Genomic DNA, 23709 nt, shown 5'->3' on the forward strand with positions numbered 1-23709 from the left:
GTATGGCATATATTTCAAGCATACTCCAAAAATCCTGTAAAATCACGCTATGGCTTATTTTCGGGGTTGGTCTTATTTTTGGAGAAACACGGTAGAAGTAGTGAATTTTACAATAAATGCACATAGACTGTCCTTAGTAACAAGAATGGACATGACTCCAATGGACCTTTTCGGAAACTCACCTTGCATCTCGGACACTTCTGGGCATTCCTTTGCCCATATTCAATCTCATTGGCCCAGTGACGCAAAAGTTTGTCCCCTTTCTTGTACTCCCTGCAGTTAACTCCTTCATGCCAGGGAGAATGGCACTTAAAACACCATACAAATTGGCAAGATGGACACTGAACCTAAAAGCAGAAATAAAAAATATATCTATTACTTGAGTTGATGTTTGGTCATGTGTTATGGTCTTAACTGGTCACATAAAAGCTGATTGAGATACACAAAACTGGATTAATCATGTACAGATTAGGAATCAAGTACTGTATACACTCGAGTATAAGCTGAGGCATCTAATTTTACCACAACCACCCCCCCCCCGCCCCAAAAAAAAAACAAAAAAAAACAAATGGGAAACCTTGGTGATTTGAGTATAAGCCTAAGTGGGAAATACAGATGCTACTGGTAAATTTCAAAAATAAAAATAGATACCAGTAAAATGTAATGTGCTTCATCCTTGTGCCCTGCAGTAATGTGCCCCATCCTTGTCTGTATCCTGCAGTAATGTGCCCCATCCTTGTCCGTATCCTGCAGTAATGTGCCCCATCCTTGTCTGTATCCTGCAGTAATGTGCCCCATCCTTGTCCGTATCCTGCAGTAATGTGCCCCATCTTTGTCCGTATCCTGTAGTACTGTGCTTCATCCTTGTACCCTGCAGCAATTTGCCTATCCTTTAGTAGCATCCTCCTACTGGTCCCTATTATGTCGTAGTTCTCACATACATACACCCCAGCGCTATACTTCAGTTGAATGCTTTTGCGGGCTCTGCAAAGCATTCAACTGAAGTAAAAGGTAATGACGACCGGCCAAGATTGTTGAGGGGGCCTATGTTCCAGCAGTCTGCAAGATGCAGGTAATAGGACACGGCGGGAATGGAGGACAGGTGAGAATATTTTTTTGTGGGACCCTCACTCAAGTACAAGCTGAAAGGGGAGTTTTCAGCATATAAAAAAAAAAGGGTATGAAAAACTTGGCTTATACGTGAATATATACGGTATACTTCATATGCACCATTTCAAGCGTTGGAAAATCTTGTGGACTTTAGTAGACAGTCCAGGAACCAACATGAAAGTAGACTATTTATAGATTAGGAGACTATGATTAGATTGTAAATCTTTCTACATATAGCTATTGGACTCGAACCAAAGATCATAAGGGAGCAGAATCCTCACTCCTCGCTTAAACTGTTGAATTATGTTATTCTATAATGTCCGATATTGTTTGCACGTGTACCCTTCGAATTGTAAAAGTGCTGCGGAATAAGTTGCTGCTTTAAAATTAGTCTATTTTTCGGACTAAAACTTTTTCATAAAAATTTGGGAGAAAAATGATGGGGGGGGTGTTTGTCAGTCCAAACGTAGCATACTTGGCTAGCTATGGGTTTGGTGGAGCACGGGTCACTGGACGAAGGGTCGCGCTGCAGGAAGCTGGCGCGGCAGGAGTGGGGTGATGCTGCGGGCCCTGGGCTAGGAGTAGGGGGGTGTCCCCGCAAGAGGCAGGAGTGGAGTCCAAGTTCCATTGCTGTGCCTTCTCCAGCTTTCCTTCTCTAAGTGCCGGTAAATTCAGTATCGCACGATGGCTAGTCAAGCCGATGTTCGTCTAAAAATGAATCTTCACTGCTACTCTCGCCCCTATTCCTGCCCACCTCTCAGGAACAAGGTCAGTAAATGACTGAATATTTTTACTAATCACTAACGCCAAGACGTGGGCAGGATTATGGGCGTGGAATGCAGTGAATATTCATTTTGAATTTACTATCACTGACCTCAGCGCTGAGAGGTGGGTGGGATTATGGGCGTGGGGAGAAGTGAATATTCATTTTGGATTTACCATCACTGACCTCGGCGCTGAGAGGTGGGTGGGATTATGGGCGTGGGAGAAGTGAATATTCATTTTGGATTTACTATCACTGATCTCGGCGCTGAGAGGTGGGTGGGATTATGGGCATGGGGAGAAGTGAATATTCATTTTTAATTAACATCTGCTTGACTAGCCAGCATGCAACACTGAATTTGCCAGAGCTTACAACAAGAAAACTGGAGAAGGTAGAGCAATAAAAGTTACATATCCTGAAAAGGCTACCCAAGCCCTATTTCAGGATACAAATTCCACTGCAGGGCCACCTGTCAAAGTAGCCCTGCAGCTGTTGCAAAACTACAACTCCCATCATGCTTAGACAGGTTGGGATGATGGGAGCTATAGTTTGGTAATAGCTGCGGAGCCACACAGATGGTGCAAAACTGCTGTCCCCATACAAGTGTGTTGCACAACCTGTGGCACTCCAGCAGCAGAGCTCTGCCATTAGTGTGAGCAGTAAATTCCCCCCACATAACAGTGGAAGCAGCAGATCTCCCCCATAACAGTGTCAGAAATAGCAGACCCCAATAACAGTGTCAGCATTATTAAATAAACCCATATCGCTGGAACAGTCTGGTGGATTTAAAAGAAGTGAAATGCTCAAAGGGGAAGCAGGAATAAAAGGTCAAAACTGGCTACTTATCACCTTGTGACAGATGCTCTAGGATGTAGGGCACTCCAGTACATCACCAGAAGGAGGCCGCAATCCCTGCATAGGCATCTTCTGCACACCTTTAGGCTATGTGCGCACTGGGAAATGGAATTTTCTTGAGAAAATTCCGCATGCTCTCAAAGATTACCACACACGCGGTAAAAAAACGCGGGAAACCGCACCCGAAAACCGCATGCGGTTTGCCGCGGTATTGCCGCGGTTTTGCCGCGTGCGGGTTGGGATGTGCTTTATTGCATTCAATGCAATAAAGCACATTGAAGAAAAAAAAAAAAAAAAGTCATTTAATTCTGAGATAGTAGTTAGACAGAATAATAGATAGAGGGATAGATAGATAGAGGACAGATCACTGCATTTCCCACGGTCGGCAGTGAGTTCACATTACCGGCCGTGGGAAATGACCGGTAATTACCTCTGCTGTCTGCTGCTTTCATTCAGCGCTGTGTCTGTGACAGTCGCGGCTGGATGGAAGCAGCGCAGGACCTGTGGATTACGCCGGAGCGGTGGATTACGGCGGAGCTTTGGTGCGGGTGGGGTTAATAAAATGGTGAACGAGGCTTGTTTGTTTTATTTAAAATAAAGGATTTTTCTGTGTGTGTGTTTTATTCACTTTACTTACGGGTTGATCATGTCAGCTGTCACATAGACGCTGCCATGATCAAGCCTGGAGTTATTGGCGGTGGTCCCCCACCATCATTAACCCCTTGTATTACCTTTCTGCCACTGCTACACGGCAGCAAGAAGAGCCGAGGACACGCCGGTGCTGCCGCATAATGCATGCGACAGTCCCAGGGCAGCTGCGGCTGATATTCTCGGCTGCGGGAGGGGGAGTGAGGCAGGGGACATTATCCCTGCCCCTCTCCCTCCCCAGCCTGAGAATACCGGGCAGCCGCTGTGTGCTTACCTCGGCTGGACGGTAAATATGCAGCGGAGCCCACGTTCTTTGTTTTCTATATTTCCGTTTTCTTTCTATGTGTGTTCTATGTGTTCTGTGTCTGTGATGTCTATCTGTGTCTGTGATGTGTTTGTTTACTCTCTGCTCCGCTTCCTCTTCCTGTAATGACATCACTTCCCTGCAAACCGCAGACAAGCGATGTACATTACCGGAGGTAAACCGCGAAATACCGCAGGGAATAACGCAGGAAAACGCAGTGAACCGCACAGAATTTGCTGCCTGCGTTATTCCCTGCGGGATTTCACGATTAACATTGGAGTCAATGGAGTGAAATCCCGCAGCGATGTGCGGAAAAGAATTGACATGCACTTGTTTTTCCTGCGGGATTCCCGCAGCAAAACATGCAGCTGTCAAATTCCGCCCAGTGCGCACAGGATTTTTTTTCTCCATAGGATTTGCTGGTGATTCACTGCAGAGATGTTATGAACATTTTTCTGCAGCGAAACATGCAGCAAATCAGCAGAAAATCCGCGGCAAAATCCGGTAAGTGCGCACATAGCCTTAGTGTCATCTTCTGAAGATTCGCAAGGCTGAAGAATCTAACGCTACCTGCCATCTGTTGTGCACTAGAAGCTTTCCAGCAGATCAGTGAACTTCCACATTTTGACATATACTGTAATCAAATTAGCATCCTAATGCTATGCGTCGTAATATACTATGGCAACAGTGATAACGCTGTTAAATAAAGATGCTCATAGTGCTCAGTCTGTTACATTGTCGTCATTGGTGTTATGTAACTGCTCTGCATATTTAAAGCCTACAACAAGCCACAGTTTAGTCAATAGATTGGTATGCTAAAAATGAGAGTGAGCCGTGGTAATCCCAAAGGGAATGCGGTCATTTATGTGCAGTATAGGAACACATTCAAAATAAGCCTGGTTTACCATCAAGAACACAGGAATAAAAGGGACAAAACTTACTATACATAGGAATGCATACACGGTGGGGAAAATAAATATTTGATACACGGATGATTTTTGCAAGTTTTCCCACCTACAAAGAATTGGGAGGTCTGTAATTTTTATCGTAGATACACTTAAACTGTGACAGAAAAAAAAAAATCCAGAAAAATGACATTGTATAATTTTTAAATAATTTGCATTTTATTGCATGAAATAAGTATTTGATCACCTACCAATCAGCAAGAATTCTGACTTTTTTATTCTTGAAGAAGCCCTCCTACTCTGCACTCATTACCTGTGTTAATTGCACCTGTTTGAACTAGTTAGTTGTAGAAAAGACACCTGTCCACACACTCAATCACACTCCAACCTCTCCACCATGGCCAAGACCAAAGAACTGTAAGCACCTTAGGGACAAGGGACAAGGCTGGGATGTGCAACAGGACAATAGGCAAGTAGCTGGGTGAGAAGGCAACAACTGTTGGCACAATTAGAAAATTGAAAAAACACAAGATGACTGTCAATCTTACTCAGTCTGGGGCTCCATGCAAGATCTCGCCTCGTGAAGTAAGGTTGATTCTGAGAAAGGTCAGGAATCAGCCCAGAACTAAAGGGGAGGACCTGGTCAATGACCTGAGAGAGCTGCTACAACAGTCTCAAATATTACCGTTAATAACACACTATACTCTCATGTATTAAAATCCTGCAGGAACCGCAAGTTCCCCCTGCTCACGCCAGCCCATGTCCAGGCTCATTTGAAATTCACCAATGACCACTGGAGAAGGTCATGTGGTCAGATGAAACCAAAATAAAATTGTATCTACTCCATTTGCCATATTTGGAGGAAGGAGAAGTACAACCCCAAGAACACGTGAAGCATGGGGGGTTAAAACCTCATACTTTGGGGGTGCTTTTCTGCAAAGGGGACAGGACGATTGCACCATATTGGAAGGGAGGATGGATGGGGTAATGTATTGTGATATTTTGGCCAACAACCTCCTTCCCTCAGTAAGAGCACTGAAGATGGGCAGTGTCTGGGTCTTCCAGTAGGACAATGTCCCGAAACACAGCCAGGGAAACTAAGGAGTAGCTCTGTAAGACGCATTTCAAGGTCCTGGAGTAGCCTAGCCAGTGGCTAGCCCTGAACCCAATAGAATAATCTTTGGAGGGAGCTGAAACTCCATGTTGCCCAGAAACCTTAAAAGATCTAGAGATCTGTATGGAGGATTGGGTCAAAATTCGTGCTGCAGTGTGTGGAAACGTGGTCAAGAACTACCGGGAACATCTCACTCTCACTCTCACTGCAAACAAAAATTTCTGTACCAAATATTAAGTTCTGAACAAATGTTCAGTATCAAATACTTACCAGTATTTCATGCAATAAGATGCAAATTACTAAAAATAAATAAATCATACAATAATTTTTTTTTTTTTTGGATTCTGTCTGTCGCAGTTGAAGTATGCCTACGATAAAAATTACAGCCCTTTCCATTCCTTGCATGTGGGAAAACTTTCAAAAATCGGTAGTGGATCAGGTACTTCTTTTCCCCACTGTACCCAACCAGTACATCATTGCACTTATCACCTTACTTTGCTTCCTTCTGTCTTTAAAATGGGTTTTCCCAAGAACAAAGTTCATTTTAATCAATAAGTCTTGGAATAATAAGTTCCACAATTGGATGGGTTGAAGAAAAAAAATTAAATTATTATATATATATTCCTGTGATGAGATAATCTTATAGTACTGTGTAATGGCCATGTCTGACTGTACAGGGACATGGTCTGATCATAAGACATCTCCTAGGCCAGACCTGGGCAAGAGGCGGCCCGCCTACTCTCTGTGACCGGCCCGCCTGGTTCAGGGCGTCCTTGCTGGCCGGTTAGTGAAGAGAGCAATCTGACCTGTTGACGGAGCTCCGGGGAGGTCCCTGGTCAGATCGAAGGCATCACACGCTGCGTGCCGTGCAGGGAACAGATCCTGCAGCGCCGCACAGTGCACAGTACCCGGCGGCCCTCTAAATCCATCCCAATTTCTTATGCGGCCCCATGGAAAAATTAATTGCCCACCCCTGTCCTAGGCTAAGGAAGAAGTACAAAAAAACATAAATTAAATCATGGAGGATCGCAAATAATTCTTTGAGTTTATACACAAAAATAGACAGGAAAATGTTTTATCTCACGAAAACAATGATCTGTGATCCCATACTGGGATATCTATATACTTTTTGGTGTCTTTCCCTGGCCCAGGAGCTGTAGTATGATCAGACCATGTCCCTGTACGGTCAGACACAACCATCACACAGTACATAGCAATTCTGCCTAGATCGATTGATTAAAATGAACTTTCTTTGTGAGAAAACCCCTTTAATTCCATGCTGCTTCAGAATACAAAATCCAAAATAACATACAATTCGGGAGCAATAGGTCAAGGAGAACCCTTTCCTGAGAAGGCTAGTTTTGGGTTTGTATTTTGAACCAGAACCTATAAACAGGCAGAGATCGACATAACCTGTTACTTAAGAAAGATCTCTTATTCAGAGAACGGAGTCTTTAGGACCCATTGGTATAATTGAAGTCCTTTTCCACATTACCATGATTTATAGTGCATTTTATCTTTTGATGTAATTTTTTTCCCCATTATGGTAATTGTGTTGGAAGTAGACTACATAAATGTGCATTTGATGATGTAAGAGCCAGAAGAAGCGTGGTTCACGCATAACAGCTATTGCTCAATCTTCCTCTTAGGTTACCATATGAGGTGAGGAGACATAATAAAATGCTGCTGAAGATTTTAACGCTTACAGACGCCAGCGCCGAAAAGTAGGTGGTATTATGGGCATGAGGATCACTGAATATTCATTTCCCTATAATGGGGAAATCAATATGCAATGCTCCTGCCGGCTTCCTGTAGCAGCGACCCAGGTCCCGCCTTCGGCACGCATGTGAATGTGGGTGCATGGCAGTGAAGTCATGTGTTACCCGTCACTTACAAGCCGCAGTCAGTTGCCGGCATCAGAAGAGGATGCAATGTGGTGGGAAGGTGAGTAGAATAGTTTATCATGTGTGTTGCATAAGGCTGCTTTCACACATCTGGTTTTTCCTGTGCGGCACAATCCGGCGCTTTGCAGAAAAACCGCAACTTTTTTTTTTTTTTGCCGAGGGTTGCATTTTTTTTTTTGCATAGACTTACGTTAGTGCCGTATTGTGCTGCATGGGCTTGCGTTCGGTCCGGTTTTTGCCACATGCGGAAGATTTAGCCAATGCGGCGGCCAGATGGAACGTTGCCTGGCACATTTTTTTTGTCCGGCAATGCATGCCTATGGACGCCGCATTCGGCGTCCTGCAGCAAACACCGCATCCGGCCACCGCATGCATTTTTTTCCACTGCGCATGCGCTCAGTAGTCTGCCACAAGCGGCTAAAACCGGACCGGCCGCATGTCAAAAACTTATGCAAAGGATGCGGTATTGTCGCCGCATCCATTGCGTAGGTTTTAGAGCCGGATTGGCCGGCTCTGCTAAAACCGGAGGTGTGAAAGCAGCCTAACTGGATGCATATACATTAGGAAAGGGGGTATATATACACACCATGAAGGGGCCTAGGATGGAGAACATGGGGGACATAAGGATGGGGGACATATAAAGCCCTCTTTAATGGAGAACATCTTCATGTAATTAAAAAGAAATACATTTAATGTAGATTGAAACTGTGATATTGGAGGTTTCCTTTTTGATAACTATCACCCCTTGCATAAAAATAAATATATGGAATGCAAAAAATAATTCTGAGAGAACCAAAATTGTACCATAAGTAAGCAGCATAGTTTGGTGGCTGATAGTAATATAAGTACAGACCGTGATTTAGACCATTATCTAGAACTGATCACTGTTAAAACCCAACATGTGATGGAGTCTTTAACCACACAGGCACGAGTGAAAGCGGCCCGACTCATCATTCGGAGATCCTCATTGCGCAGGTCATCGGCTTACTTTGAACTTGTTCTCGGATTTGCTTGGGTTTGGAATGTGGATCTTTCTCTTGAAGGTTGTAAAGTGCTTGCACTGCGGGCAGGGCTTGGTGCTAGAGTCTATGCGACTAAGTTCCAGGAAGTACTTGTACTTGATGATGTCATCATGTGGCAGGTTGAACAAAATGGTGGCTTCGTCAAGGTGTTTATTGCACTCAGTTATTGGGCATTTTATCTCCACTTGTCCAAGCTGCACCTTAAAGGAAGTAAAGATAAGTAAATATTGATCAGGGTTCTCTACCAAGTAATAATATATGTACACCCACACAAAATTATTATATTATACACACACACACAATTTTACAGAGTACCTGGTATTCTTACATAGGAAGGGACAGTTAATTAACATGTGCTGTATCCACTAGGAGAGTTTTATGTAATCTGCGTGGGACCCCTCACGTGAGTAACCACTTAAGTGCAAAGTTATTACCACCCCCCAATAAGCTGACCAGAAAGAACCACCATAGCAATGCTAAAAGGCCCACTTAGAAAAAGCAAATTTAGCTAACAAGTATCTGATGGAAATTTCCATAGTACAATCCTAATACACAGGCTATTTCAGATGCCTCATTGCAATACATGTATAATAAATGCCATAACAAGTTGCCTTTAGAGATAAAATGATGGTTTTATTACTTATCTGCATTTGCCGCGACAACTGATTGTTGAAATAATGGTCATTCAGAAATTTTACGGATATTGCTGTGTGTAAATGTAATGTTATACTAATGTCCGCTGAATATGCTAATATCAACAGGTTCAGCTAATAGTCAAGTATGTATGGAGATGCCGGCTGAACCGGTCGATAGCGACAGGTTCAGACAATAGTCACGTGGTCGCAGGCATGAGAGTATGGACGGCGCTGTGATTGCATCGCAAGTGTCTGCCCATACTCTCGTGCCCGCCCTTTCCCCACTGCCTCCAGCGTTCTGCGCCGGCCCGACGTCACCTCCTTCCCATCGTACCCTGCAGCAGAAAATAGATGGGAGGAGCGGAGCAGACCACTACAGGAGAAGCAGAGGATCTGAGCGACGTACAGGAGGGGAGAGCGCGCCCACATCACTAGGTGTCCCGGCGTGCACGGGACCTCGGGCGCAGTGGGCGGCGTCCTGAGGGATGATTTGGAGCGTGGGGGGACGGAGTAAGATACAGCAACGGACGCCACACGGCCCGCCCCCATGGATAATTTACAAGATTTTCAAACCGAAAGGTACAGTTTTATAAAGTATTTATTTTGGTTTAAAAGGGAGCACAAAAAGTATAGAAACCTTACTAGAATGCAGCCCAGGAGCTGCAGAGGGGGAAACATTTAGGTTGAAAGCCAAATTTCTGATGACAGGTTCCCTTTAAGCAGGATGATCTCAGGAGGAAGTGGCCACTGAGCTTAGCATGTCACAGAGTGTCATCAGCAGGTTGCAATAGAGATACATAGAGACTGAAAGTCACAGAAAAGGCATAGAAGTGGACATCCTTTGGCAACATCCCACACTGATGACCACTTCATTGTGATCAAAGCCCTTTGAAACCGGACGATGAATGGTGCACAACTCCAGGCACACTTAAGGGAAGTGAGAGGCACCCAAGTGGCATGTAAGACCATTCAAAACCATTTACATCAGAGTGGTCTGCATGCTAGAAAACCTGCAGGGGTATCTGACCACACCACCAGGTACAGGCGACATAGTCTTGCTGGACAAGTGGGCCTCAGTTCAGTTTATTGATAAAAGTCGATTTATGCTGGGCAGAAATGATGGCTGACAATGATGTTGGAGGCATCAAGGAGAGCACTATGCATCAACCACTGTTGTCACCAGATGAGCCTTTGGAGGTGGTGGTGTTACAGTGGAGGCAGGCATGTCTAATCAATACAGAAATACCCTACACTTTGTGGTCCAGTGACAAGCCTCTACTACTAAAAAAAAAAAAAATAAATCAATCATTAATCCAGTCATTATGCCTCTGCATGAACAACACAGGCCTGATTTCATCTTCATGGATGACCACATGATAAGGAAAGCCTACTACCTGTATTTTGACTGCAGAACAGGACAAGAATTGGGCTCCACACACATGCTGTAATAGACGTGCATCACATCTTACCCAGTGGTTGCATGGGAAAATGCAATCTATGCCTTTTGCTATCCCAATAGTCTGGAGAGAGCCAACCGATCACACTAACAACTGCTATTACTGCATGGTGCCCCCATTAGGAATGGAATTTCAAGGAAAAAGTGGACTTTACAGTATTCAACCATTCCATCAGCAATATGTCCAGTACCACATACTGAAGAACTACTGGTTCTAAAAGCACCAGAAACAGTTTGTCAAGTGAGGAAGAAATAGGGCATTTGGGGTCATGAAGCATTTTCTTCTCACAATCCAGACTTTGTCAGCAACCTCAACTGAACCACACCTTATAACACAGTGAACTGAACGATCTGGTTAGAGATTTGGATCTGCCCAAGAGTAAGACTGAGCTTTTAGGTTTCAGGCTACAGCAGTGGAATCTCCTAGCAGGCAATGTTCAGATTGTTTTATTCAGCAACCGTGAGGAGGCGAGGGTCAGACGAGGCGAGGGTCAGACGAGGCGAGGGTCAGACGAGGCGAGGGTCAGACGAGGCGAGGGTCAGACGAGGCGAGGGTCAGACGAGGCGAGGGTCAGACGAGGCGAGGGTCAGACGAGGCAGTAGCTGGGTCACAAGAGACAGACAGACACTAGGGCCAACAGTGAACTTGCTACACTAATAAAAAAAAAAAATTTTTACAATATTATAGTATTGTAGAGCGCATGAGCGGGAGGGCTCTGAGCTTTCCCCGTGACGATGTATTACAGTACTTTGCTCTGCCCGTGCGATGTAGGCTGTGTGGATGACGTAGGACGCGTCATCCACATAAGAGCAGAAAAGGAGGACGGCGATGGAGGGAATGGAGGAGGCGCCGGACCGAGACCAGTGACGCCCATCGGACCAGACCGCCCCGTACGCGAGTATAATAAAAGCTGTTCTTTTAGATTATAAAGAGCAGCCTGGGCTCTTATATACAGTGTTCGAGAATGCTGCAGCTTATAGGAACCAAATCTGGTAACAGGTTTCCTTTAAGGACATTGTTAAGACCATACTCAAAAACAGGTAATGATGAAGAATTTGTGGGAAATCTCAAAACACAAGGATCTTGGCTGTAACATGTCCTTAAAGATTAATTTCTTACATTCTCATTGAGACTTTTTTCCACTAAACTGCGCAACAGTGAGCAACGTGAAAGATTTCAACAAGATATGGAAATAGAACCCTTCAATGCCTGTTGATTAGTGTTGGACAATTCCGACGCAAGAGTACAAGAGACAAGGAAAATAGTTGTCTCTGAATAGTAACCAAACTTTGTAGTGCAATTTCTGTAACTTTTTATACTTCAATAGTGTTTAAACATGTTTTATTTGAATTGTAGCAAAATTTCCTTTAAATAACTATCAGAAAATTGGCACAAAATATTCTGTATCTTTATATTTGCCAAAATAATGTTTCAAAGTACCCAAATCTTTATGCATTTTAATTGCCAGATTTTAATTCAGGAGGTCCTCACCAATGTCCTTTTTTTGGGATGCCTATTCTTTTTGCTTCTAGCAACTAAGATTTTATAATTAGGTCCAATTTTTTGTGTTTTTGTAAAAAGATTGTTTGAAAAACAGGAAATCATGTCATTGCCATTTTTAATTGAATAGTCTTCCACCGAGAGAGCTTTCAAAACACCTATTTGAGGTTTTTTCAAAATTTGGCAAATTATGTTTCTGATTCATTAGGACCCAACTCATTAAAAATCTGTCATTTAATTAAAAAAAAAAAAATGAAAATTGCTAATTTGGCAAGTAATGGGTTAAGGAATGGCTAATTTCACAACTTTTGAAAATATGTCGAACAGTGTAACCTACACAAGACCCGAGTACAAGACCATCCCCCCCATAAACAATGGCAGGTATATACACCGGTACTTACCTCTTCCTGCTATTATTCCTAGTCTGCCAGCAAAGACATTGTATGCAATGCCCTACATCTGTCCTTATGCAGGTTACTGTAAGGAACTTTGACACTCAGCAATGCACAAATGACATGTCACTGCTCAGAATACAGGACCTTGTATGTGTTTGCTGGGTCCTAAAGGGCAGGTAGACCTGGAAGCCCCCCTGGACAGAGGTGTGGTACTGCAATCCCCATATTTAGGCCACTGCATGTTTTGGGAAAGGGAACCAGTGGTCTATGATACTATAGATATGACAGTCTTCTTAAGGCCCGCTCACATTCATGTGAAAATTTTTTTGCCCCATTCCACTTCTAAAAAGTTGGACAAGTGGAATCCATCTGGGTAACTTTTGTCATGAAAGTGTTTTTACGCATAGCATGTGGATGACATGTTTTTAACATCATCTCTTACATCCTAGACTACGCTTTGTAAGTTCTTGCAAGTTGTCCAAAATAATAAAGCAATCAAATATAAAAACTATAGATACATAAATAGACTAGATAAACACCCAAATGAATAATGTGTCAACCACCAAACATATTATAAAATGACACCCTTTAGCGCCTCATGTGGATCTAAAGGGTGTTTAGTCTGGGCTGCAACACCCAAAGACTGAAGAGCGGTAATGTCAGTAACGTTACTGACATCACCGCTATGGTCAGGTCACACAGAGGACAGCGGAAGACAAGCCGGCTCTGAAGAGCACTGATGTCATAAAGTTACTGACCTCACCGCTCATCAGACATTCCAGGTCTCGCGCTGCCCTGTGTGACCCAGAATCGACAGCGACATCAGTGACGTTACTAATACAGTCACCGCTTGTCAGTCCTTGGTTTCACAGAGTGTATCCTGACCAGGAGTGGCTGCTGCTAAAAGCCTATGGAGCCTCCATAGCCATTGATGGAGGCTCCATAGCAATTGATCTATGAAACTGAGGAATGCTGTGGGAAGCGCTAGACTACGGTGGCCCATGGGACTTTGCTTTCTAATAAACCGGTGAATGAGGGAGAGTCCCATTTTTTTTTTTACTCTCTCATGTCTTTCATATTTCCTTTTCTGGACTACGCTGGATTTCCTTGACTGCGATGAATCTGCATGGCTTTTTTATTAAACTGAGAAACCAAAAAGAGTCCGGGAGTGTTTTGTTTTGTTTTTTAACAGAAAACAAAAACAAAAAAAAAAAAAAACAACTTTTCTTTTTCTTTTGACTTTCTGGGTTAGTAATGGAGAGGCATCTATCAGATACACCCAATTACACGAGGGCTTGATTCTAAGTAATACGACAGAGCTGACATCAACCCCAAAAAACATTGTCCTGATTGCCATCACACTAGGGCAATTGGGAAAAGCCAAGGTGAAGCTCCAGAACTAGCACATCTAATGTGATGGCCACTTCTGGGGCGGCAGAGGGCTGCAATTTTCAGGCTGGGAAGGTCCCAATAATCATTGACTTTCCCAGCCTGATAATCAGTCCGCAGTTTTCTGCTTTACCTTTGCTGGTGATCAATCATAGGAGGGACCGTCAGTTTTCTTTCACATTTATTAGGTTATCCCAGCTAAAAGTGTGTAATTTTATAATATGTAGGAGAGTTATATTACATATCTGAAAGATATGCATCTATCTATCCAGCTATTATTCTATTGCCCTATCTATACAATTTTTTTTTTTTTGATTAGTTGCCAGGAGGATTCTGGCTGTGAACTCTGCATAAAAATCGGAGGCAAATAGATGGTCCCTGTGCCGTCCGTTTATTTCTCGCACGCAGACTTGCATTAGCGAGTTCCATCTGGTATATGAGATTAATAGCAGCATGCAGCAATTTTATACTCCCGCTGATTAGATCTGAGGAAAAGAAGGGAATTTTGTTACTTACCGTAAATTCCTTTTCTTCTAGCTCTTATTGGGAGACCCAGACGATTGGGGTATAGCTACTGCCTCCGGAGGCCACACAAAGCACTACACTAAAAAGTGCAAGGCCCCTCCCCTTCTGGCTATACCCCCCCGTGGTATCACGGGTTCTCCAGTTTTAGTGCCAAAGCAAGAAGGAGGAAAGCCAATAACTGGTTTAAACAAATTAACTCCGAGTAACATCGGAGAACTGAAAAACCGTTCAACATGAACAACATGTGTACCCGCAAACAACAAAAACATCCCGAAGGACAACAGGGCGGGTGCTGGGTCTCCCAATAAGAGCTAGAAGAAAAGGAATTTACGGTAAGTAACAAAATTCCCTTCTTCTTCAGCGCTCTATTGGGAGACCCAGACGATTGGGACGTCCAAAAGCTGTCCCTGGGTGGGTAAAGAAATACCTCATGTTAGGGCTGCAAAACAGCCCTCCCCTACGGGGGTGTCACTGCCGCCTGCAGGACTCTTCTACCTAAGCTGGCATCCGCCGAAGCATAGGTATGCACCTGATAATGCTTGGTGAAAGTGTGCAGACTGGACCAGGTAGCTGCCTGGTACACTTGTTGAGCCGAAGCCTGGTGTCGTAATGCCCAGGACGCACCCACGGCTCTGGTTGAGTGGGCTTTTAGCCCTGAAGGAACCGGAAGCCCCGCAGAACGGTAGGCCTCTAGAATTGGTTCTTTGATCCATCGAGCCAGGGTGGCTTTAGAAGCCTGCAACCCCTTGCGCGGACCAGCGACAAGGACAAAAAGTGCATCGGAACGGCGCATGGGCGCCGTGCGGGAAATGTAGAGTCTGAGTGCTCTCACCAGATCTAACAAACGTAAGTCCTTTTCATACCGGTGAACCGGATGAGGACAAAAGGAAGGCAAGGATATATCCTGATTAAGATGAAATGAGGATACGACCTTAGGGAGAAACTCCGGAATGGGGCGCAGCACTACCTTGTCCTGGTGGAACACCAGGAAGGGAGCCTTGGATGACAGAGCTGCCAGCTCAGACACTCGCCGAAGCGATGTGATCGCAACGAGAAACGCCACCTTCTGTGACAGGCGAGAAAGGAAACTTCCTTCAGAGGCTCGAAAGGCGGCTTCTGGAGAGCAACTAATACCCTGTTGAGATCCCATGGATCTAACGGCCGCTTGTACGGGGGTACGATATGACAGACCCCCTGTAGGAACGTGCGCACCTTAGAAAGACGTGCTAGACGCTTCTGAAAAAACACGGATAGTGCCGAGACTTCCCCCTTAAGGAAGCCGAGCGACAAGCCCTTTTCTAACCCCGATTGCAGGAAGGAAAGAAAAGTAGGCAATGCAAATGGCCAGGGAGACACTCCCTGAGCCGAGCACCAGGTTAAGAAAATCTTCCACGTTCTGTGGTAGATCTTAGCAGAGGTGGACTTCCTAGCCTGTTTCATGGTGGCAACGACCCCTTGGGATAATCCTGAAGACGCTAGGATCCAGGACTCAATGGCCACACAGTCAGGTTCAGGGCCGCAGAATTCCGATGGAAAAACGGCCCTTGGGACAGTAAGTCTGGCCAGCCTGGTAGTGACCACGGTCGGCCGACCGTGAGATGCCACAGATCCGGGTACCACGATCTCCTCGGCCAGTCTGGGGCGACGAGTATGACGCGGCTGCAATCGGATCTGATTTTTTGCGCAGTACTCTGGGCAAGAGTGCCAGAGGTGGAAACACATATGTGAGCCGGAACTGCGACCAATCTTGCACTAAGGCGTCTGCCGCCAGAGCTCTGTGATCGCGCGATCGTGCCATAAATGCCGGGACCTTGTTGTTGTGCCGAGACGCCATTAGGTCGACGTCCGGCACCCCCCAGCGGCGACAGATTTCCTGAAACACGTCCGGGTGAAGGGACCATTCCCCTGCGTCCATACCCTGGCGACTGAGGAAGTCTGCTTCCCAGTTTTCTACGCCCGGGATGTGAACTGCGGATATGGTGGATGCTGTGTCCTCCACCCACATGAGGATTCGCCGGACTTCCTGGAAGGCTTGCCGACTGCGCGTCCCTCCTTGGTGGTTGATGTATGCCACCGCTGTGGAGTTGTCCGACTGGATTCGGATCTGCTCTCTTTCTAGCCACTGCTGGAAAGCTAGTAGGGTAAGATACCCTGCCCCGATTTCCAGAACATTGATCTGAAGGGTGGACTCCTGCTGAGTCCACGTCCCCTGAGCCCTGTGGCGGAGACAAACTGCTCCCCACCCTGACAGACTCGTATCTGTCGTGACCACTGCCCAGGATGGGGGTAGGAAGGATCTTCACTGTGACAATGAGGTGGGAATAAGCCACCATTGCAGAGAGTCCTTGGCCGTCTGGGAAAGGGAGACTTTCCTGTCCAGGGAGGTTGACTGCCCGTCCCATTGGCGGAGAATGTCCCCTTGCAGTTGGCGCAGATGAAACTGCGCAAAGGGAACTGCCTCCATGGCTGCCACCATCTTCCCTAGGAAGTGCATGAGGCGCCTTAAGGGGTGCGACTGGCCTTGAAGGAGAGACTGCACCTCTGTTTGCAGTGAACGCTGCTTGTTCAGCGGAAGCTTCACTATCGCTGATAGAGTGTGAACTCCATGCCGAGATACGTTAGTGATTGAGTCGGTGACCGATTTGACCTTGCCAAATTGATGATCCACCCGAAAGTCTGGAGAGTCTCCAGCGTAACATTCAGGCTGCGTTGTCATGCCTCGAGGGAGGGTGCTTTGACGAGTAGATCGTCCAAGTAAGGGATCACCGGGTGTCCCTGAGAGTGCAAGACTGCTACCACTGCTGCCATGACCTTGGTGAACACCCGTGGGGCTGTCGCCAGACCGAATGGCAGAGCTACGAACTGAAGATGGTCGTCTCCTATCACAAAACGTAGAAAACGTTGGTGCTCCGTAGCAATTGGCACGTGGAGATAGGCATCTTTGATGTCTGTTGAGGCAAGGAAGTCTCCTCGAGACATTGAGGTAATGACGGATCGGAGGGATTCCATCCGGAACCGCCTGGCGTTCGCATGCTTATTGAGCAGTTTTAGGTCCAGAACAGGACGGAAGGAGCCGTCCTTTTTTGGAGCCACAAAGAGATTGGAGTACAAACCCTCGCCCTCGTTCCTGAGGGGGGACAGGGATCACCACTCCTTCTGCTCTTAGAGCGTTCACCGCCTGCAGCAGGGCATCTGCTCGGTGGGGAGGTGGGGCCGTTCTGAAGAATGGAGTCGGAGGACGAGAACAGAACACTGTCCTGTGCACGTGAGCACAATGTCCGTCACCCACCGGTCTGTGACCTGTGGCAGCTAAATGTCGCCAAAGGCGGGGGAGTCTGCCATCAACCGCGGATGCGGAGAGAGAGAGAGAGAGAGCTGAGAATCATGAGGAAACCGCCTTGGTAGCGGTTCCTCCGGCTGCCTTCCTTGGGCGTGATTGAGCCCGGCCGGAATCTGAGCCCGTCTGAGGTTTTGTAGCCCTTTTGCACGAGGACAATTGGGACCTGCCCGAGCTTGGGAAGAACCGAAACCTCGACTGTACTTTTAGGACAGCATTAATAGGGTAAGTCGCAGTGCAGACATTGCGGAGTTACGGACGCCTCTGCGGTACAGATGTACATGTGCTCAAGGCCAGCTGCGCAAGAACAGCTGAAAAGGTTAGGTTGCCTATACGGCTGTGAATGCCGGAGCAACCGACACGCCGATAGCCTCCTAGACAGATTTCAACCAGAGTCCATCTGTCTGTGAATGGCATCTTTAAGTGAAGCCCCATCTCCAGTGCAACTATGCTCTAGACGCAAGCCTGGAGATTGGAGAAGCCACCTTTGGACCCTGGGTCCAGCGCTTGACCACGTCAGGGGAAAAGGGATAACGTGTATCTTAAAAACGTTTGGAGAAGACGCTTATCTGGTAAGCGTGGTGTTTCTGGACTGCTTCTCTGAAGTCAGCGTGGCCAGAAAAATACTCAATATCCGTTTGAGATACTGAAAAGGGACTTCTCCTGCTGTGAAGCTGACTCCTCCACTGGGGGAGCTGAGGGAGAAAGATCCAACCTTCCATTGATGGACGCTATAGGATCATTCCGTAAGGCGTTACCATCCGGTGTATCCGGATTGATAGCGATGTCAGGATCAAAGTCCTGGAGAGCTGCCTTATCATACAGAGAGTCCTTCTGGGACCCCCCCGTTCCAAATGAGGTTGGTCAGGAAGATTGCCCATGGCCTGTCTGGACTGCAAGTCTCTATCTTATGACAATATATCTGTCGAAACTGCAACTCCATCCCTGTCCTTGGACAGGGATGACAGGTGGTTTCTTTGGCCACGACTAGTAGAGACCCCGGCAGACGAAGTGCTAGAGACCCCGGCAGACGAAGTGCTACAGGGGAGCACGCACACAATGGGACGGTGTCATGAACAGCATCCCATGTAGTAAAAACAGCACTGAAAATCTGTGTTGCTTTTTTGCCGCTGCCGACTAGCCATCTAGAAGTATATAGCCAAGATTGGTGACCGTACAGTGCAATGTATAGCATACAAGCATAAAGTACAAATGAACACTGCAGCACAAGCAAAACAAGCAGCCTAGAAGCCTGTGCCCTGGCACCTCTGCTCTTCTGCTGCTGTAGACTAGTCATCTAGGTGAATATAGCCCAGAAGAGTGACCATACAGTGCAATGTATAGCATACAAGCACAAGTACAAATGCACACTGCAGCCCATGCAATACAAGCAGCATAGAAAAAAAAAAAAAAAAAAAAAAAAAAAAAAACCTGTGCCCCAGCACCCTTGGTTTTCTGCTGCTGTAGTCTAGCCATTCCAGGAGAATATAGCTAAGACTAGCGACTGTACAGTGAACAAATGAACACTTCAGTACGTGCAATACAAGCAGCCTAGAAAGCCTGTGCCTTAGCACACCTGCTTTCCTGCTGCTGATGTGTCGCTCTCCAAGCGGGCATATAGCGACCTATGCAGTTAAAATACACATGTACACACTGCAGTATATATTGGGGTCAGTACTATGTGTGCCGCTTACCGCCCGCCTATAAGCGGGTGTATGGTCGCCACCGTCCTGCCTGGTTGCCGAAAGTCCGAGCTCGGACTGCAGTAATGGCTGCCGGCGTCTTCCCCAGCTCGTGTGAGGAGGGGCGGGCCGTGGGCGTGCCCCAAGTCAGAGCGGGAATCCGGCGTCCGACGTCCGACAGTGTGCAGTGAGAGGGCTGGAGCATGTAAATAAGGCTGATTGCCCAGCGTCTGTCCCCTTCCCTGAGTGACAGGGAGGGGGCGGGAACGAAGCGGCACTAGGCCGCAGAAGCCGGGGACTGGATTTATAAGCGCCGCCGCCGTAAAAGCGCGGTCGGCGCCCAGTCCCTGGCGAACTACAAGTCCCAGCCGCGCCGCCGCTCCCGGAGCGTCCGGCGCGGTAGTTCCCAATACACAAAGTCACTCAGCAAAGCTGCAGTGACTGTAACCCTTTACTGTCCCCGGCGCACTAGCACACCCAGCAAGTCTGGAGTGTGCTGTGCCTGTGTGTACGGGGACACAGAGTACCTGTAATGGTGCAGGGCCATGTCCCTGAACGGTACTCCAGCTCCGTATCCAGCAGGTTCAAATGGGTCTGTGGATGGAGCCCGGCGTCAGAGCTTTGAGGCCGGCAGGATCCCACTTCCTCAGAGCCCCCCAGGGGGATGTGGAAGGAAAGCAGCATGTGGGCTCCAGCCTCCGTACCAGCAATAGGTACCTCAACCTTACAACACCATCAACGGGTGAGAAGGGAGCATGCTGGGGGCCCTATATGGGCCCTCTTTTCTTCCATCCGAAATAGTCAGCAGCTACTGCTGACTAAAATCTGTGGAGCTATGCATGGATGTCTGACCTCCTTCGCACAAAGCTTGAAAACTGGAGAACCCGTGATACCACGGGGGGGTATAGCCAGAAGGGGAGGGGCCTTGCACTTTTTAGTGTAGTGCTTTGTGTGGCCTCCGGAGGCAGTAGCTATACCCCAATCGTCTGGGTCTCCCAATAGAGCGCTGAAGAAAAAACAAACAAAAAACCCCAAAACACATGTTGATCTGTTCTGCCTTATTGAATCACATTGATCAGAGTGAACTGCAGTTTTTGCACATTGCACTCTGTATTATATGCCAGTGTGAGCGAGCCCTTATAGTGATCAAGCTTGTGCACATAGCAAAAATTCCCTTCTAATAAAAGAATCTAGTAATCATCAAAAAAAAAAAAAAATAATATAAGCTTGTCTTGTGGACATTGTGTAATAAAACAAACATTGGGATGTATGGATGGATACAGCCATGAGCATGGAAACATTAATCAGGAAACCCGCAGTAATGATTAACCGGTTGGCCTTTGGAGTGTCCCTCTGTTCCCATCCTATAGCGCCTTTACCTTCTCTCCCGGTAAGCAGGTGTGATCTAGATCGGTAACTTGTGACCCACTGATCTGAGTTCAAACTGTTTAGCTGTTCTGTTGACACAATGAAATGCCGTCCTCTGTACAACCTGACACGGAGCAGCAGCTTTAAAAGCTTAGTCATCCTTAATTACATCAGATGCAAATGTAGCGAAAAAGATCAACTATAGCTGGAGAGTCGCTCAAAAAGAATAAATAAAATCTATGACGCAATGAATAAGATTCTAATTTTTATGCCAAAAATAACGTATGGAAAATACTGACATAAGGTATGAGGCAGATGAGTCCATGTTTGACAACTGAAACTGGATTTCACTCTGCTTATATCACTATATGATAGTAGATCAATACAGCGTCTATGATCTACAGAGAGACCATGATGCATTAAGTGGTCATGGAGACCTTTGGACGCAATTCACCAAATAATGTCCCCCAATAAGTACTACTCAAACTCTAAAGTGCACCTAAGATCTCCTATTAAAGAGAACCTGTCACATAGAATATGCGTTCTGAGCCATCAGCAGACGCATGTGTGCCCTAATTACACCTCCCTACCCATCCCTGTGTTATAAAATTATGTAATAAAAAACGTTTTTTACCTTCATATTTCCTATGTAAATTAGAGAGCTTCTGGTCACAGGGGCGGCGTCTTGCCCCTGCATACTTCCCGTGGTATCACACCCCTGTGGGCGTGATACCATGGAGTCACATTAGCGACGTCCCCGTCGCTCATTATATCCTGCGTGCGTTTATACTTCCTATTGCAGCAGGCTTCTCTTCCGGGTTCTCCTTGTCAGTTTCAGACGCGCACTGCGCATGCACAGTGCGCGTCTGAAGCTGGCGCGTGAACACCCGGAAAAGAAGCCTGCCGAAATGTGCGCAGGATAGAATGAGCAACGGTGACGTCGCTCAAGAGATTCCATGGTATCACACCCACGGGGCATGATACCACGGAAAGTATGCAGACATCCATAGGGCAAGGTGCCGCCCATGTGGCCAGCAGCTCTCTAATTTACATAGGAAATATGAAGGTAATAAAACGTTTATTATTTTCATGTTATACAATTTTACAACACAGGGATGGGTAGGGAGGTGTAATTAGGGTACACATGCGTCTGCTGATAGGTCAGAACGAATATTCTAGGTGACCGGCTCCCTTTAAGAATTTGCCTCATGGTCACATGCTGGCTTTTACATGAACTAGTTAGGCTTTAGCCAAATCCATGATAGTCTAATAGCAGGTCCAGGAGAGAATGGGAGATAATATTGCTTGGTTTATGACTAGGGAAGAGCGAATCCGAACTATAAAGTTCAGGGTTTGTACAAGACACTGGGTGTCTGGCGCTCGAACTCTTGCATGGATTAAAAAAAAAAAAAAAAAAGTGTCACCGTTTGCAGTCCAGGGGCTGTTTGTATGCTAATAAAGTTTGTTAAAAGTCTGTAGCGCAGTCAAATCAACAGTATTTATTGCATGAGGACGATGTCTGCCGGTGACTGTGACCTATGGAGCTCCGCTCCGAGGACATTCTCAGAATGAAACGCCATAGGAATTGATGGGCGTCATGGAGCTTTACACCATTGGATTACGCCGGAACTTCACGGATTTCCTTTTCATTAATAAATTGCTGAACGAGCGAGCGTGGTGCAGTCTTTATTCACGAATGGATTAAGTTGGAACTTGAGGATTTTTTTTTTTAATTAATAAATTGGTGATACTGTGGGGGAGTGTTATTCAAATACACACACACACACACAGACAAAAAAAAGTAGTTTGTTTTTTTTAACTTTAGACTTTTAGTGGGTAAGTAATTGGACTGGGGCACCTTTTGTTTTAAGGCAGGGAGGGGCCAAATAGCCATGGGAGCCCACCTATTTATTTATTCTGTATCCACATTTATTTGCAGGACAAGTTTCCTGCTCTTACCCTCATTTTGCTTTCTTTACCAGCCCCATGGCCCTTATTATGACAACTTTATGGACATTTTACAGCCCCAAAGTTCAGGATCAAGTTTGGGTCCCGAACCAAACATTTAACTAAAGTGCGGCCAAACCTGAACCTCTACGGGTCCGCTCATCCCAACCACGTATTAAAAAAATATTACATACATACACACACGCCGTATATCACAAAAGGGAGTACACCTCACACCATTTTAATAAATTTATCTTTTCATGGGACAACCCTGAAAATATAACCCTTTGATACAATGTTAAGTAGTCAGTGTATAGCTTGTATAACAAGTGTAAATTTGGTGTGTCCCCTAAATAATTCAACACAGACATTAAATTCCTAAACCTGCTGGCAAAAGTGAGTACACCCCTAAGTGAAAGTGGGCAAATTGAGCCGAAGTAGCAATTTTCAAACCCGATATCATGTGACTCAGTGTTACAAGGTGTGAATGGGGTGCAGGTGTGTAAGGGTACCGTCTCACTAAACGACGTACCAGCGATTACACGATATGACCTGGTCAGGATCGCTGGTGCGTCGCTACATGGTCGCTGGTGAGCTGTCAATCATGCAGATCTCACCAGCGACTAGTGACCAGCCCGCAGCGACTCGTGGAAACGATGCTGCGCTTGGTAACCAAGGTAAATATCAAGTAACTACGCAAAATCCTTTGCTTGGTTACCCAATATTTACCCTGGTTACCAGCGCACACCGCTTAGCGCTGGCTACCTGCACTCGTAGCCAGAGTACACATCGGGTTACTAAGCAAAGCGCTTCACTTAGTTAACCGATGTGTACTCTGGCTACGAGTGC

The 23709-nt window shown here is 46.1% G+C and overlaps 1 protein-coding gene across 1 annotated transcript in view; it reads right to left on the bottom strand.

Moving 5' to 3' along the window:
• The window catches only part of RNF217 (ring finger protein 217), a 124748-nt gene that overhangs the window by 36492 nt on the left and 64547 nt on the right, over window positions 1–23709 (bottom strand). Inside the window, 2 exon segments of the mRNA XM_075339943.1 lie at window positions 183–347; window positions 8592–8825. Coding sequence (XP_075196058.1) covers window positions 183–347; window positions 8592–8825 — 399 coding nt within the window.

Source organism: Anomaloglossus baeobatrachus, chromosome 3 (genome assembly GCF_048569485.1).
Source record: "Anomaloglossus baeobatrachus isolate aAnoBae1 chromosome 3, aAnoBae1.hap1, whole genome shotgun sequence".
Classification (NCBI taxonomy): Eukaryota; Metazoa; Chordata; class Amphibia; order Anura; family Aromobatidae; genus Anomaloglossus; species Anomaloglossus baeobatrachus.